The 14,360-nt window shown below is 38.8% G+C and overlaps 2 protein-coding genes and 1 non-coding gene across 3 annotated transcripts in view; all 3 read right to left on the bottom strand.

The window, feature by feature from the left end:
- Positions 1-4,596: 4,596 nt before the first annotated feature.
- TRNAP-AGG (transfer RNA proline (anticodon AGG)) lies at positions 4,597-4,668 on the bottom strand. The gene has a single exon. It is a non-coding gene; the product is annotated as a tRNA-Pro (tRNA).
- A 5,085-nt stretch (positions 4,669-9,753) lies between these two features.
- LOC108833981 (U1 small nuclear ribonucleoprotein C-like) lies at positions 9,754-11,228 on the bottom strand. Its single transcript, XM_018607357.2, has 5 exons — positions 11,117-11,228; positions 10,989-11,031; positions 10,666-10,707; positions 10,365-10,581; positions 9,754-10,226 (listed from the first exon to the last, which is right to left on the bottom strand). Exons 1-5 carry the CDS (start codon positions 11,122-11,124, stop codon positions 9,958-9,960), a joined length of 579 nt encoding a protein of 192 aa, XP_018462859.1. The 5' UTR covers positions 11,125-11,228; the 3' UTR covers positions 9,754-9,957.
- Positions 11,229-11,956: 728 nt separating this feature from the next.
- The window catches only part of LOC108833980 (rho GTPase-activating protein 2-like), a 2,962-nt gene continuing 558 nt past the window's right edge, over positions 11,957-14,360 (bottom strand). The window contains exons 2-4 of the mRNA XM_057004997.1: positions 13,219-13,351; positions 12,791-13,141; positions 11,957-12,719 (exon numbers count right to left, since the gene is read on the bottom strand). Of these exons, the coding sequence (XP_056860977.1) occupies positions 12,252-12,719; positions 12,791-13,141; positions 13,219-13,351 (952 nt within the window). The 3' untranslated portion in view covers positions 11,957-12,251. The remainder of the gene's footprint in view (positions 12,720-12,790; positions 13,142-13,218; positions 13,352-14,360) is intronic.

Raw genomic sequence — 14,360 nt, 5'->3', positions numbered from 1 at the left:
AGACTTTTACGGGATCTTGCAAAAGATATTGAAGTGGAATTTCCAGGGTTGTTGAAGCTAAAATGTGTCCTCTTCAAATGCGAGTGGTTCGAACCGGTGGAGAACCGTGGTGTGTTCGGTTTAACAAATTTGTGTTGTGGATATCCATTCTGGGAGAAGATATAACAAATTCGAGCCTTTCATCTTAGCTTCCCAAGCCGAACAGTTAGCTTCCTTCCATACCCTCGCTTCGAAGTTCTGGGGATAAATTGGTTAACTGCTATCAAAATAACACCTCGTGGACGGATTGTTGCTGGAGAAGAACCACCTTTGCAAGAAGAAGATGCAATCAATGAAGTTGAGGTACCTATCAACAAACTGATGAAATTCTTTTGATCGACCCGGATAACCGTCATATGAAGATCTTCCCGAAGATGTGACGGATGAAGCACGTGAAGATGAGTTCGATAGAAGCGATGATGATCATTGTTAGTGATGTTGATGAGAACTCAAACGATTCTTCATGATGTAAAATATGTAACAAATGTTGATTTTTATTAGAAGATCTTATTTTCATATGTGTATCAAATTTCTATTTATATAATATGCATTTTAAAAAAAAATTGGAGTTTATGGTTTCAGTTGGAAAAGAGGTTGAATGTGTAGAAATATGAAAGTATAGATATGTAAGTTTGGGGTTTAGGGATTTTGATTTTCGGGGTTTTCACATATTTTCGTTGTAATTTCGTTGTAAAAAAAAAACGCGGGCCTGTAATTTCCTCGTAAAGTTTAGGTTCGTCGTAACTTCGTTGTAAACCATGAATCGGGGTTTAGGGATTTGATTTGTGGTTTCAAAGATTCGTTGTAAACACGTCGTAAACAAAAAAAGCGGGCCTGGTACATTCGTCGTAATTCCTGAAAGCACGTGTCCTCGTAAATTCGTCGTAAACTGAAACACGGGCCTGGTATATTCCTCGTAAACCAAAACGCGGGCCTGGTACATTCGTCGTAATTACTGAAAGCACGTGTCCTAAGTAAATTCGTCGTAACCGAAGACGGGCCTGGTATATTCCTCGTAAGCCCAAAAACGCGGGCCTGGTACTTTCGTCGTAAATCCAAAAACGCGGGCCTGGTATATTCCTCGTAAATTTACGACGAATTTACGAGGAACATGTTTTCTTTATATATGCAACGCCTGAACGAGGCTTCCTCGTTCATTCCTCACAAATCTCTCTCTCTCTCTAAGGTAACTCCTCTCTCTCTAGTTAGTTTTTTTTTTAATTAGTTTAGGTGGTTAGTATAGGGAATTAGTTTAGAGAATTAGTTTAGGGAATTAGTTTAGGTGGTTAGTATAGAGAATTTTTAAAAAAAATAATTAATTAATAGTTGTGATTTTTAATTTTTTTTTTTTTAAAATAATGTAGATCATGGCTCCTAGGAAAAAAACCACCACCGACTTATCATGAGATGTTTGGCGACGGTACCGGTGGACGTCTTCTTCTTCCGGCGGCCGAGCATCTTCTGATGCCCGTTCCGGACTCTCAGACATCTCAGAGAGTTTGGAGTCCTCCTCCCGCACCTCACATGGCTCCAGCTCCGCCACCAGCAGCCCAGATGGCTCCACCTCCTCCACCAGAAGCTCCGCAGGAGCCCATTCCAGGAGTAGATGTTCATCCAGACTTGCGGGTGCCTCCTCATGCACCATACGCAAGATATACAGTGGAGGATTTGCTTTCCGCGCCTGGACGGGAGGGTATGGACGTTTTGGACCCCGATAGACCGCCGGGTACTTATTGGTAAGTAAATTTATAATTTAAAATTTTCAAATCATTTTTATATATTTTATTAACAAGTTGGTTCAATTTGCAGGTTTGGGGCCAACAACCGTGTTTCCCGGAGCGTTTCAGAGACGATGAAGGATACCTAGACGGAGCTTATCCAAACTGGAGCTTGACTCCAGATCACGTCAAAGACCACTTGGTTTAAAACAGTTTGCGGTAATTTTTCAATTTTCTTTTTTATATTTAAATTTATTATTTTTATTAATTATTATTTATTAATGGTTTCATAATTTTGTTTGTTTCAGCAAAGGTGGAATTGTCCTTAGGAATCACCGAAATGGTGAAGAAGGAATTCGAGGCAAAAGGCGAAGACTCGCCTTACCAACACGGTCTCGGATTGGAAGGATAAGTGGGAGATCTACGGCTATGACGGGAAGCCCACTGGGGTCACCAAGGAGGTATGGGATGGCCTCATCGCTTTTTGGAAGCTACCCAGCTCAATCCGGAAGGCCAACTCCTGCTCCGCTTCCCGTAGGACCAAGGATAAAGACGGGAATTTGCCTATGCTCCATACCACCGGGCAAAAACCTCATGCCGGGATCCGTCTCGACGCTGTAAGTTTTAGTTGTAATATTTATTTTATTAATAACTTTGAATTTCAATTTTTAATATTTTATTATTGGTTTTTGTAGTTTGAGAAGACCGGAGTCATGCCATCTTTGTCCGACCTCTTCAAGATGACTCACGCCAAACCGGACGGGACTTTTGTTGATCCTGCATCCGAGAAGCTCTTCAACACTGTGGCTGCTCGGGTTGATGAGCGGGAGACGCAACTCACCCAGCAGTCTCCGGATGGATTACCCGTCAAATTGACGACGGAAGAGGTCGACAGGATCTTCGAGGAGGTAAAATTTAAAAGCTTTAGTTTAAATTAATTTTACTATTTCAACAATATTAACTATTTAATATTATTTTTTGTAGGTCGCTCCAAGAAAGAAGGGCCGGACGGTGGGAATCGGTTCTGTCAACGAAGTCGCAAGGGCGACTTCGTCTTACTCTTCTAGACGGGCCCAAGAGACTTCTCAGATGCAGGCTCGATTGGATACCCAGCAGGAGCGTTTAGACTCTCTCGAGAACCTGTTGGATATTATGGCGATGGGGAACCCGACCATGCAGAGAGCGTTGGCGGCCAGACGAGAAGCTCTCGGGATGCAACAACGGGATCCCGAATCTACCGATCCAGTGGGAGCGGGAACGAGCGGAGAGAGACCGAGCGGGACCGACTACTTTGATGATGTATCTCTCCCGTAGATTTTTTTTTTTTTTATAATTTTGTTTTGTAAAATATTAAAACTTAATTTTATTTATGGAATATTTATTTTCTAAACAATTGTTTTTTTATTATTTGAAATTTTAATTTTTATAATTCCAATTTTATTATAAATAAAATAAAATAATAAATAAAAATTAATATAATAATATAATAAATAAAATAACGATGTAAAATTCGTTTGTAACTTTACGACGAATTTACATCGAAGTACTCGTAAATACGATGTAAACTATTACATCGAGTTTACAACGACAGAGATGTAAAGTCGTCGTAATTTTACAACGATTTACATCGAACATTTACGTGTGTTTTACATCGAATTGTTTACAACTCCTTTACGACGAATCTTTACGAGTTAGTTACAACGAGTGTTTACGTGGACATTACGACGAATGCTTTCCTTCTCTTTTACGACGAATTCATTAACTCGTAACCGTTACGTGGCGTTTACGACGAATCTTCTTTTACGACGGACGATTAACAACGATTCGCTTTTCGAGGTAAATTCGTCGTAATTCCCCTTTTACAACGAATTTACAACGAATATCGCCCTGGTAAATAATATGTTTTCTTGTAGTGTGAGTTTTTTGAATACAATTAATTATATGGCTATACATCTAAAATATATAATACTAGTTATGAAAAGCAAATATCAATATATAAGAATCAATATCCACGCAGATGCGGATGGTTAGTTCTAGTTAAAATTATTGCCTCTGTAAATTCATAAACCCACAACTTACAATATATATAAAAGAAAAGATCCACTTGTTAAAAAATATTGTGGAACTTGTTCTGAACTTGAAGGAGATGATGCTGATGAGTAGATTCCCTTGATGACTAAGTGTTTGCCCGCATACAGTCTCTTTGATTAATGCATTTTTCTATTTTCAGATATATAAAAGAAAATTTAGCATACAAATAGTGTTCCTTGTTAAATCTGCAGAAATGGATAGACAAAGAGTATTGGAAACGGAGGTCGGCTTGGTATGAAACGTGTCTTGGTGTACCCTTGAAGGATAAAGTGGAGAGAAAGAAAAGAAAATCTACTGGGGGGCTGTGGTTGAACCAGTAGCATTTTCGCATACAAGTGTATCTCTGTAAAAGGTTATCCTTATTTTTCTTTGTTAATGAAGACAAAAACATGTTTTGACCAAAAAAAAAAAGAAGACAAAAACATGTTATAAAAGTCAAGCATGTCTTTATGTTAAAAAAAAAAGTCAAGCATGTGTTGATTTCTTCCCAAAGATAAGACGTACTGTTATGTAGATAGATATAAAGAAAATAATTTCACAGTATACAAAAATTCTTGACATCATACTGCATTTTTTTACTACATATTTTTTTCTGCAAACTGCCATTTATGTGAACTTACTTAATTATAAATATTTAAAATTGTTTCTTTCCAGAAGCCATTAACAAAAGTATAGCTGAAGACCCAAGGGAATATCGAAGGAGAACAACAGAGCTGAAGAGAATTAGCAAAAGAGAGAAGAAAACAGAGGGGCGTTCCGAGAATTGAACTCGGGACCTCTCGCACCCTAAGCAAGAATCATACCACTAGACCAAACGCCCTTGTTGGTAAATGTGTTATATCAATACTCTTAAAGACCATCAAACATTGCTCATTTGTTCTTGTCTCGTCACTGACTCACTCTCCAGCCAATGTTGTTGGATAAGCTTCAAAGATAGCTTAGGAAACAAGTTATTCATAAAAGGAAGTTTGAATAACTAAAAAGGAAAAACTTGATTTAGATTTATGTTAAGTTTCTAGATCACTTTGTAATAGGTTAAGCTAAGACTCTATATATAGAGATCTATATTGTAAGATGATCTCAAGAAGTTAAGAGTTTAATAAAACGAAGAAACAGTTTTATTAACAAGCTTTCACATTCACACAATCGATCCTTAGGCGACTTTATTTGGTATCAGAGCTTAGGTTTTTGTGTGATTGTGAAATCGAGAAGCTGTATCCATGGCTGATACAAAAGCTTTAACAGAGATGAAGCCACTAGGAAGAAGAGAAGACTTTCCGAGTGCTGTAATCTGTCCGATGCTCAATACGACGAACTACACTGTTTGGGCAAAGAGGATGAAGATTCTGTTAAAGGTTCACAAAGTTTGGGGTGCAGTAGATCCAGGCACTGACGACGAAGAAAGAAACGACTTTGCAACGGGACTTCTGTTCGGTTCAATACCTGAAGCGATGGTTTTACAAGCCGGAGAAGATGACTCCCCTAAAGTCATATGGGAAGCCATTAAAACCAGAAACCTTGGTGTTGAACGCGTTAAAGAAGCTCGTCTACTAACGCTGATGAATGAATTCGATCGATTAAGCATGGAAGACTCAGATAGTATTGATAACTTCACGAGCAAGTTAACGGAGCTTGCATCAAAAGCGTCCTCGTTGGGACAGAGCATTGATCAACCAAAGCTCGTGAAGAAACTTCTCAACAGTCTACCAATGAAATTCATTCACATGACGGCATCAATAGAGCAGATGCTTGATCTAAACAAAACCTCGTTTGAAGATATTATTGGAAGACTCAAAGCATATGAAGAACGAGTCAAAGGCAAAACGGCATATGATCAACAAAACAATCTGTTGTTCTCAAGTACTGAAACATCAAGCGATCAGAACTCGAGAGGCAGAGGAAGAGGATCATATCGTGGTCGTGGTCAAGGAAACAGAGGTAGAGGACGAGGAAGAAGCAACACTGGCGAGGGGAACAAAGAGAAGAAAGACTACTCCCAGATCACATGCTTCAATTGTAAGAAGAAGGGACACTTCAAATCCGTGTGTCCTGAGAAGAAAGAAGAGAAACAAGAGCTCAACAAGACAGAGACGGAGGTAGCAGAAGCTGCGTTATACATGCATCAAGTTGTGTATCTCAACGAAGAAAAAGTCTTACCGAATTCACTAGAGCCAAGCAAGAAAGAAGATGGTATATGGTATCTAGACAACGGTGCGAGCAATCACATGACTGGTGAAAGATCTTACTTCTCAGAACTCAACGAGAACATCAAAGGAAAAGTCAAGTTCGGAGATGGCTCGTATGTAGATATAAACGGCAAAGGATCTATTCTCTTTGAAGCCAAGACAGGAGAACAGAAGCTCCTAACCGACATATACTACATACCGAACTTGAAGAGTAACATACTAAGTCTGGGTCAAGCAACTGAACAAGGGTGTGACATAAGGATGAAAGAGAATTACCTCACTTTGAGAGATCCAAGCGGTAGACTTTTGGTGAAAGTTCAGAGAGCTTCTAATCGTCTATATAAGATATCACTCAAAGTCGGTAAAACTACCTGTCTACTCGCAAAGATCAAGGAGGAACCATGGAGATGGCACGCACGCCTTGGTCATATAAGCTTCAAGACAATAAGGGCCATGGCAACACATGATATGGTTCGTGGCTTACCTGAAATACATGAAGAGAAGCAGCTGTGTGACTCGTGTTTGGTCGGGAAGCAGACGCGTCACAGCTTTCCTGCAGCAACTGCATACAGAGCTTCGGTTGCTCTCGAGTTGTTACACGCGGATCTGTGCGGTCCTATATCGCCGGCAACACAAGGTCACAACAACTATATCTTCGTCATAGTTGATGATTGTACGAGATATATGTGGTCTATTTTGTTGAGAGAAAAGAGTGAAGCCTTTGATAGATTCAAGAGTTTTAAAGCCCTTGTTGAGAAGGAAGCAAACAAGACAATCGGAACACTCCGTACGGACAGAGGAGGAGAGTTCACGTCAAAGGATTTCCAAGACTTCTGCAACAAACATGGCATCAAACGCCATTTAACAGCACCATATACTCCACAACAGAATGGAGTTGTGGAGAGAAGGAACCGTACTTTAATGGAGATGACTCGGAGCATGATGAAAGCTATGAAGGTACCGAACTACATGTGGGGAGAAGCCGTGCGACACGCAACATATGTGATCAATCGTGTTCCTACTAGAGCATTGAAGAATAAAACTCCATACGAAAGCTTGAAGGGAGGAAAGCCTAACGTAGGTCACATAAGAGTTTTTGGATGTGTTGCTCACGCGAAAGTAGATTCAGTTCATCTAAGGAAACTTGATGATCGTTCTCAAGCTCTTGTTCATCTCGGAATCGAACCAGGCACGAAAGCTTATCGACTTTATAATCCTACCTTCAAAAGGATAGTCGTAAGTCGGGACGTAATCTTCGACGAGAAGACTTGTTGGAATTGGAAGGGAGCTACTAAGGAAGGACAAGACGACTCTGGTATGTTCCGTATGACGTGGGGACTGACTGTAAACGAAGGGAATGGTCCGTTTATAGCCAGCACACAACAAGAAGAAACCACGAATGCAGAAACAGAGCAGCAAGAAGACGAAGCAGGTGTTACACACGAAGAATCAGATGTAACACACAACGAAGAAGAAGAAGTTGATCAAAGCTCGACACAGGAAGTAAGGCGCTCAACTCGTCAAACAAGTAAACCTAGTTACCTAGATGACTACATTTTACTTGCTGAGATAGAATGTGAGCTGCTACTTCATGTTATCAATGATGAGCCAAAGAATTTCCAAAAAGCAAAGGGAGATAAAAGATGGACGAAGGCATGTGAAGACGAGATCCATTCGATCAACATAAACAAGACATGGACGCTAACAGACAAGCCAGCTGGAGCAAAGATCATCGGTCTCAAGTGGATCTTCAAGATCAAAAGAAACGCTGATGGATCTATCAACAAGTTCAAAGCGAGACTCGTAGCTAAAGGTTACGTACAAGAACATGGTATCGACTTTGATGAAGTGTTTGCACCAGTGGCTCGATTAGAGACCATAAGACTCCTGATTGGGTTAGCTGCTGCGAATAAGTGGGAGATTCACCATCTAGACGTCAAGACAGCATTCTTACATGGTGAGTTACACGAAGAAGTTTATGTGTCACAGCCTGAAGGGTTTGAAAAGAAGGGAGAAGAGCATAAGGTTTTCAAACTCTCCAAGGCCTTGTATGGATTGAAACAAGCTCTACGAGCTTGGAACATAAAGCTTGATCGAACTTTGAAGCAACTCGGCTTCAAGAGGTGTTCTAAAGAAAATTCTGTCTATCGAAAGGATGATAAAGGAAAGCTTCTTATCGTGGCTATCTACGTTGACGACTTGTTCATTACCGGAGACTCTGAAAAAGAAATCTCAGAGTTTAAGAAGAACATGTCAAAGAACTTTGAGATGTCTGATTTGGGTCTTCTAACATACTACCTCGGATTGGAAGTAAGACAAAGCTCAAAGTACATCATGATCAATCAAGAAGCGTATGCGAGGAGAGTATTGGAGGAAGCTGCAATGGACGACTGCAACTCGACATGTATACCCATGGAGTTCGGTCTGCAACTCTCAAAAGGCCTCGACGAACCTGAGATAGATGCTACACTTTATCGAAGAAGAATTGGCTGTCTCAGATATCTTATGCACTCAAGACCAGACATGTGTTACGCAGTGGGCATCTTGAGTAGATATATGCACTCACCAAGAACGTCTCACGGCAACGCACTGAAGCAAGTGCTAAGGTACTTAAAGGGAACAGTCGGGTACGGATTATCTTACGAGCAAGGTGGATCAATGAATCTCGTGGGATATAGTGACAGTAGTCACAACACGGATCCGGACGATGGAAGAAGTACGACAGGTCATTTGTTTTGTCTAGGAGAAACGCCAATCGCTTGGTGCTCGCAGAAGCAAGACACGGTGTTTTTAAGCTCGTGTGAAGCAGAGTATATGGCGGCAACGGAAGCAGCAAAACAGGCGGTCTGGATACAAGATTTGATAAGTGAGATTACAGGAAAAGAGATGAAGAAGACGATGATACGAGTGGACAACAAGTCAGCTATATCATTAGCCAAGAATCCCGTGTTTCACCGTAGGAGCAAGCATATTCACAAAAGGTTCCATTTCATTCGCGAACGAGTGGAGCAAGACGAGATTGATGTGGAACATGTTCCTGGAGACAAGCAGAAAGCGGACATCCTAACTAAAGCTTTAGCAAGAATCAAGTTCAAAGAGATGAGGGAGCTGATTCAAGTTCAAGACTTAAGCAAAGATGGCTTGAAGCTTAGAAGGGAGAATGTTGGATAAGCTTCAAAGATAGCTTAGGAAACAAGTTATTCATAAAAGGAAGTTTGAATAACTAAAAAGGAAAAACTTGATTTAGATTTATGTTAAGTTTCTAGATCACTTTGTAATAGGTTAAGCTAAGACCCTATATATAGAGATCTATATTGTAAGATGATCTCAAGAAATTAAGAGTTTAATAAAACAAAGAAACAGTTTTATTAACAAGCTTTCACATTCACACAATCGATCCTTAGGCGACTTTAAATGTGCCCAATAGAACCTCGGAAACTAGGAGAGGCAACACAAGCAGAAGAGTTTGTGCCTTTGTGGACCAACTTCTGGTGGAAAAAGATCTAAATTTGTCACCAGTGAATCTTCCCGGAAACTAGTCTGAGAAAGAGTCCAACCAAGGATACGAGAATCTTCTATTGAGAGTGGCAAATATTACATGCTTCAAGAGAAGATCATGTTTACAAAGGGTGATCCAGAGAGTGAAGAAAGGATATATGGACCTGTGTCATCCCACAAAAAGATTTATGCAGAATAGTTTTGCTAAACATCACAAGCAATGAATGAAAGCCATCTTATCAAAATCTTTCACAAACAGGACTGATGACTGTTCGTTATAAGAGACCTTTCAACATTCTACAAAAAGACAAATTTAGCACATGAAAATTTATGCATTGCACATACATTAATTAGAAAAGATAATGCTAAACAAGAGCCCTGAGAATGTTTTTGGCAGGAGAAAAACAACTCAACAGACCTAAACTCTACTCATTGCTTTCAGGAGATTCACCACCAGGGTTCGGATTGTTGAAGCCACCGCTCGGCGGAGCAGCAGCAGCAGCAGCAGCTGGATTTGTTTGATAAGGAGGAGGCGGAGGAAGAGGAAGTCCATTATAATTGGGAGGTGGTCCACCACCTTGACCTGGTAATGGAGCCATTCCTGGTGGCCTAAGCATACCGTTTTGTGGAGGCGGTGGTAGAGGAGCACCAGGCGGTGCCATCATCTGTGGTACTCCCGGAGGTGGCATGTAACCTGAAAAACTACAATATTACATTCCAACTAAAAAAAAAAAAGAAAAATGAAATGCAAAGAATAAAAATAAAGTCATAAACTATCTATATAAGTATACTAACTAATGTTTATATAATAAACTATAATAACAGAAACTACCTTGACCAGGCATCATGGGTCTAGGGAGAACAGGAGGTCGCATCCCCATAGGCATAGGCATCATAGGGAGGCGTGGTCTAGCGAGCATATGCTGGTTAAACGCACCACCAACCTGATTGTACGCTGCAGCTTGGCCAAGATGCTCTTTAATTCTCTGATCAATCAGACTTTGTGTTTGCTGTTCCTCGAATTGCTGATAGTATATCCTCACATTCGCCTGAAATATCATCATCAAAAACTATTTCACAAAGGTCTTATTATATACACCACACATAAATAATATAAAACTAGTTTATGTAACCTTGTGTTTGTAACCGGCGTTGTGCTGCTTCCTCACCGATGGCTGACAAAAAAAAAGACTGATAAGAGAGGGTACATGATAGCTTATCATTTTGATATGTTATCACATCTCAAAAACATGATTGATAGGTGAGATCACAACTCAAATAGTGGTTTTAAAACACAAAAGGCAAGAAGCGAGCCAATGTACCAAGTTAATAACCTACTGGTTTTAAAAAATGGAATCTAAACCGGAAACCTAACCGGTACCGCCGTAGATCAATTTGCAGTACGATCGAACATAAGTTCATCAATCGAAAGAAAGAAAGAGAGATTTGGACTTACGGAATCGTGGGTGAGATAAGTGTCACAATAATCACAGTAATACCTGCGAAAATCAACATTAAAAACCTAATATTGAACAACATAATTATCTAAGTTTAATATACTTAAGATCTAGAAGAACCCTATACCTCGGCATCGTTCTGAGCTTCGGGAGGAGCAGCGAGAAGAAGAAGAAGAAAGTGCAGAGAGTCTTTTTTTTTTTTGTTCGTCTAATTTTTCAATAAGAAGGATGATTTTAATCTAACGGTACAGATTTGTCTATGATATCTGACGGATATTAATAAGCGGAGAAGTATCTCAATTGAAGCGATGCCGTTTCACAACAAATGGAGTTTAGTAGACAAAGCCACTGGTATAAGGTAGAGTGAATGCATTTTCTTTTGGTTGTTCTTGTTGGTTGCAAGTTTTGTTAGTTATGACTCACAAGTCACAAGCAGCCGCTCAGAACTGCTATTAACATGATGAACAGTCACCATTTAGGTGGTAATAAATTGAAAGTTCAGCTTAAGAGAGATAACAACAACAATGGCCAACATATGTTGTTAAACTAACAATGATGTCCCGTGGTTAAACTAACACTCTAAACCATTTTACTCTCTTGAACTACACATGTTCATGACAGAAAATAAAAGGTTGGGCTAATGGGTCAACCTGGTTCATGATTTTGACCAATCTTGAATGGATGCATCTGTGTCTAAATGCAAATCTCATTGGGAGTTAAAAGATTTAACCATCAAATCAAAAAGATGTAACTTCACTGCAAATGGATCATCTATTTTCTTCTTTTTTTTATTTTTATATTTCTGGAAATAACGATTTGTAATTTATGTTTTTCATTGAAGTTCATGTAGACATTTTATGAATTATAAATATCAAATTCATTGAATTGAATTTTCTCTTTAGATTTTTTTAATGATCTGAAGTTGTCTTTAGAAAAAAGATTTAGTGTATCAAATGTTAAAAAAAAAAAAAAGAGAGATCAGATTATCTTTGCTACAACAAATCCAAACAGCACAACACAAACACACACATGGAGAAGGACTACAACAACAGTCAACAGACAGGTTCAGCCCTTGCTGAACCCCTTGATGAGACTCACACCCAACAATCCCTAAAGACCCTAACAAATTTGGAAAATAATCTCTGTATTGATTGATTTATAGACAGAACCAGTTCTCTCTCTTCCTGCAGATTAAGCAGAAATAAGAAAAGCTAACAAACCCGTGGAAGCTGACTTGAATTAGACAGGTCATAGGCTCCATCTTAGTCGCTTGTGCCTGAGCCTAAACTGTTGTTTTTGTCCTCTGTAAATGATACCAATGGAGAGCATTTTGGACTCCAGTCTTCAGAGATACTAGTGTTTGAAACTCTAGCATTGTTGCTGAGCTGGCCCAAGAAACATTTCTCTACTGAGCTTAATGATCCAATATCATTTTCATCTTCTTGGGTAGACCGGCGGCTGAGATGTTCTTCTTCTTGTTGTTGTTGTCCCTCTTGTTCTTCTCCTCCTGATTCTGAATCCGTGCCTTGTGATTCACAGCTGACTTCCATGTCTTGTGCATTGTCAGAGTCAGAATCAGTTTGAGAATTTGATGAGTGGGAATGGGATGGTGAATACTCTTCTGATCCGCTTGAGGTTTCTTCACGTTCCGCTAGTGTTCTGGTGATGAGTGTCTTCAGCAAGTTCATCACTTGAACAGCATGCATAAGAGCCGTTAATGGATCCGTCATCTACAGTCACAAGATTCAGTCACTTCAGTGACTCTTAAAAAGCAACTATGTTAATGTATGTTTGTGTTTACCTGAGTCATGTTAGGAGCAAAAACCATGGCTATATTCCTCGCATTCATCTTGTTAGACTCTTCTTCCTCAACAACATCAGCCATAAGATCAACAGCCCAACTGAGCAAAGCAGACTCAGTAGGCTTAAGCTGCTTGATGAGTTGAACAGAGTCTTCCTCGGTGTTGCAGTTGAGAACTTCCTCAGGAGAAAGACCGTCAAGCACTCCACAAGGTAACTCTCTGAACCAAGCTTTGATAAGACCAGCCAAGCAATGCACATCAATGTTCTCAGGAACAATACCTCTGTTCAGTTGGTCTCTCACATGTTCCTCTTGGCTGTTCTCAGGGTTTATCCTAAAGATCCCTTCGGCCTATTTTTTTATCCACACAAACAAGATTAACAAAAATAAAGGCAATGGATTCAGTTTGGTTTGTGGAATGTCTTTACCTTAAGACCTTGTTGAGAATAGAGCCTTTGTTGCATTAGTAATAGAATGGTTGGGACACTGTTTCCTTTCTCGTCATAAGAACATTGCATTGATTCCGCAGAGACACCAAACACGCTCACGCTGCATTTTATCCAGAAAACAAAAGCTTTTAGAACTTAAGTGTTAATCTTAATAATGCCTTAAATCTAGATGTAACAGTAAAAAAAAACTCATCTATACTATTAAAGCTGAAGTACGAAAATCAAATGTTTGGCAACATGAATAAGAAAAAAAAATACATTTGATTGGATACATGGATAGCATCTCTAATTATTATTATTACTCATTTTAATAAATAAACATCACACATTTATTTCTAAATATATACGATCGTTTGTGTTCCCTAAAAACAAAATCTTTGATTTCTAAGTCTCCTATATCGTCGTCCCTAAAAAAAAAAGAGGTTCATAACAGAGCTTCATATCAATTTGATTATAAAAGCTGACGTAGAAAACTGAGATTGCATGTCAACATATCAAGTAGAAAACGACATATCTTAAGAACTTCATATCAATTCAAGTTTACTTTTTATACATATCGTCTTAGATCAAATTATTTTATCATCATTGCAGTCCAACCGTAAATATATAGATGGCATGTCAACTTTTTTTTTTTGAATAAATTCTTAATATAGTTTTCTTAGTATATTATTGATGATCAAACCGTAAACAGGATACCAAGATCTATTAAACCAGATTCATATTACGTTATGAACTTCTATATCACGTGAATTGGTCCCCAAGTTTGAATTAATGATACCAAATATATTAATTAACTACTTTACAAAATCTACTCATGCATCTCCCACAAATATCTCCATCTTAATAACTCACTTAAATTTAGCGAATCTTACTTATTTTGTTCAATATTATATTTTCACATTCCTTTTCCAATAAAGTATATTAATAGTTTTAAAATTTTGTTACTAAAAAAAGAAAAATCGAAGATAAGATCACTAATTTACCTTTTTTTCTTAAAATGTAAATCTTATGCATATTATATATAGAATATTCTCAAGTATCATAACTAATTTACCTAAATTCGCCTACATTGTAAATCTTACGAATATTCTTTGCGTGATAGTTTCCACAAAATATTAAAC

The sequence above is a fragment of the Raphanus sativus genome, chromosome 3, assembly GCF_000801105.2.
Source record: "Raphanus sativus cultivar WK10039 chromosome 3, ASM80110v3, whole genome shotgun sequence".
NCBI lineage: Eukaryota > Viridiplantae > Streptophyta > Magnoliopsida > Brassicales > Brassicaceae > Raphanus > Raphanus sativus.
Note: the sequence above shows the minus strand (reverse complement) of the source record. Positions and strands in the feature narration are given on the sequence as shown.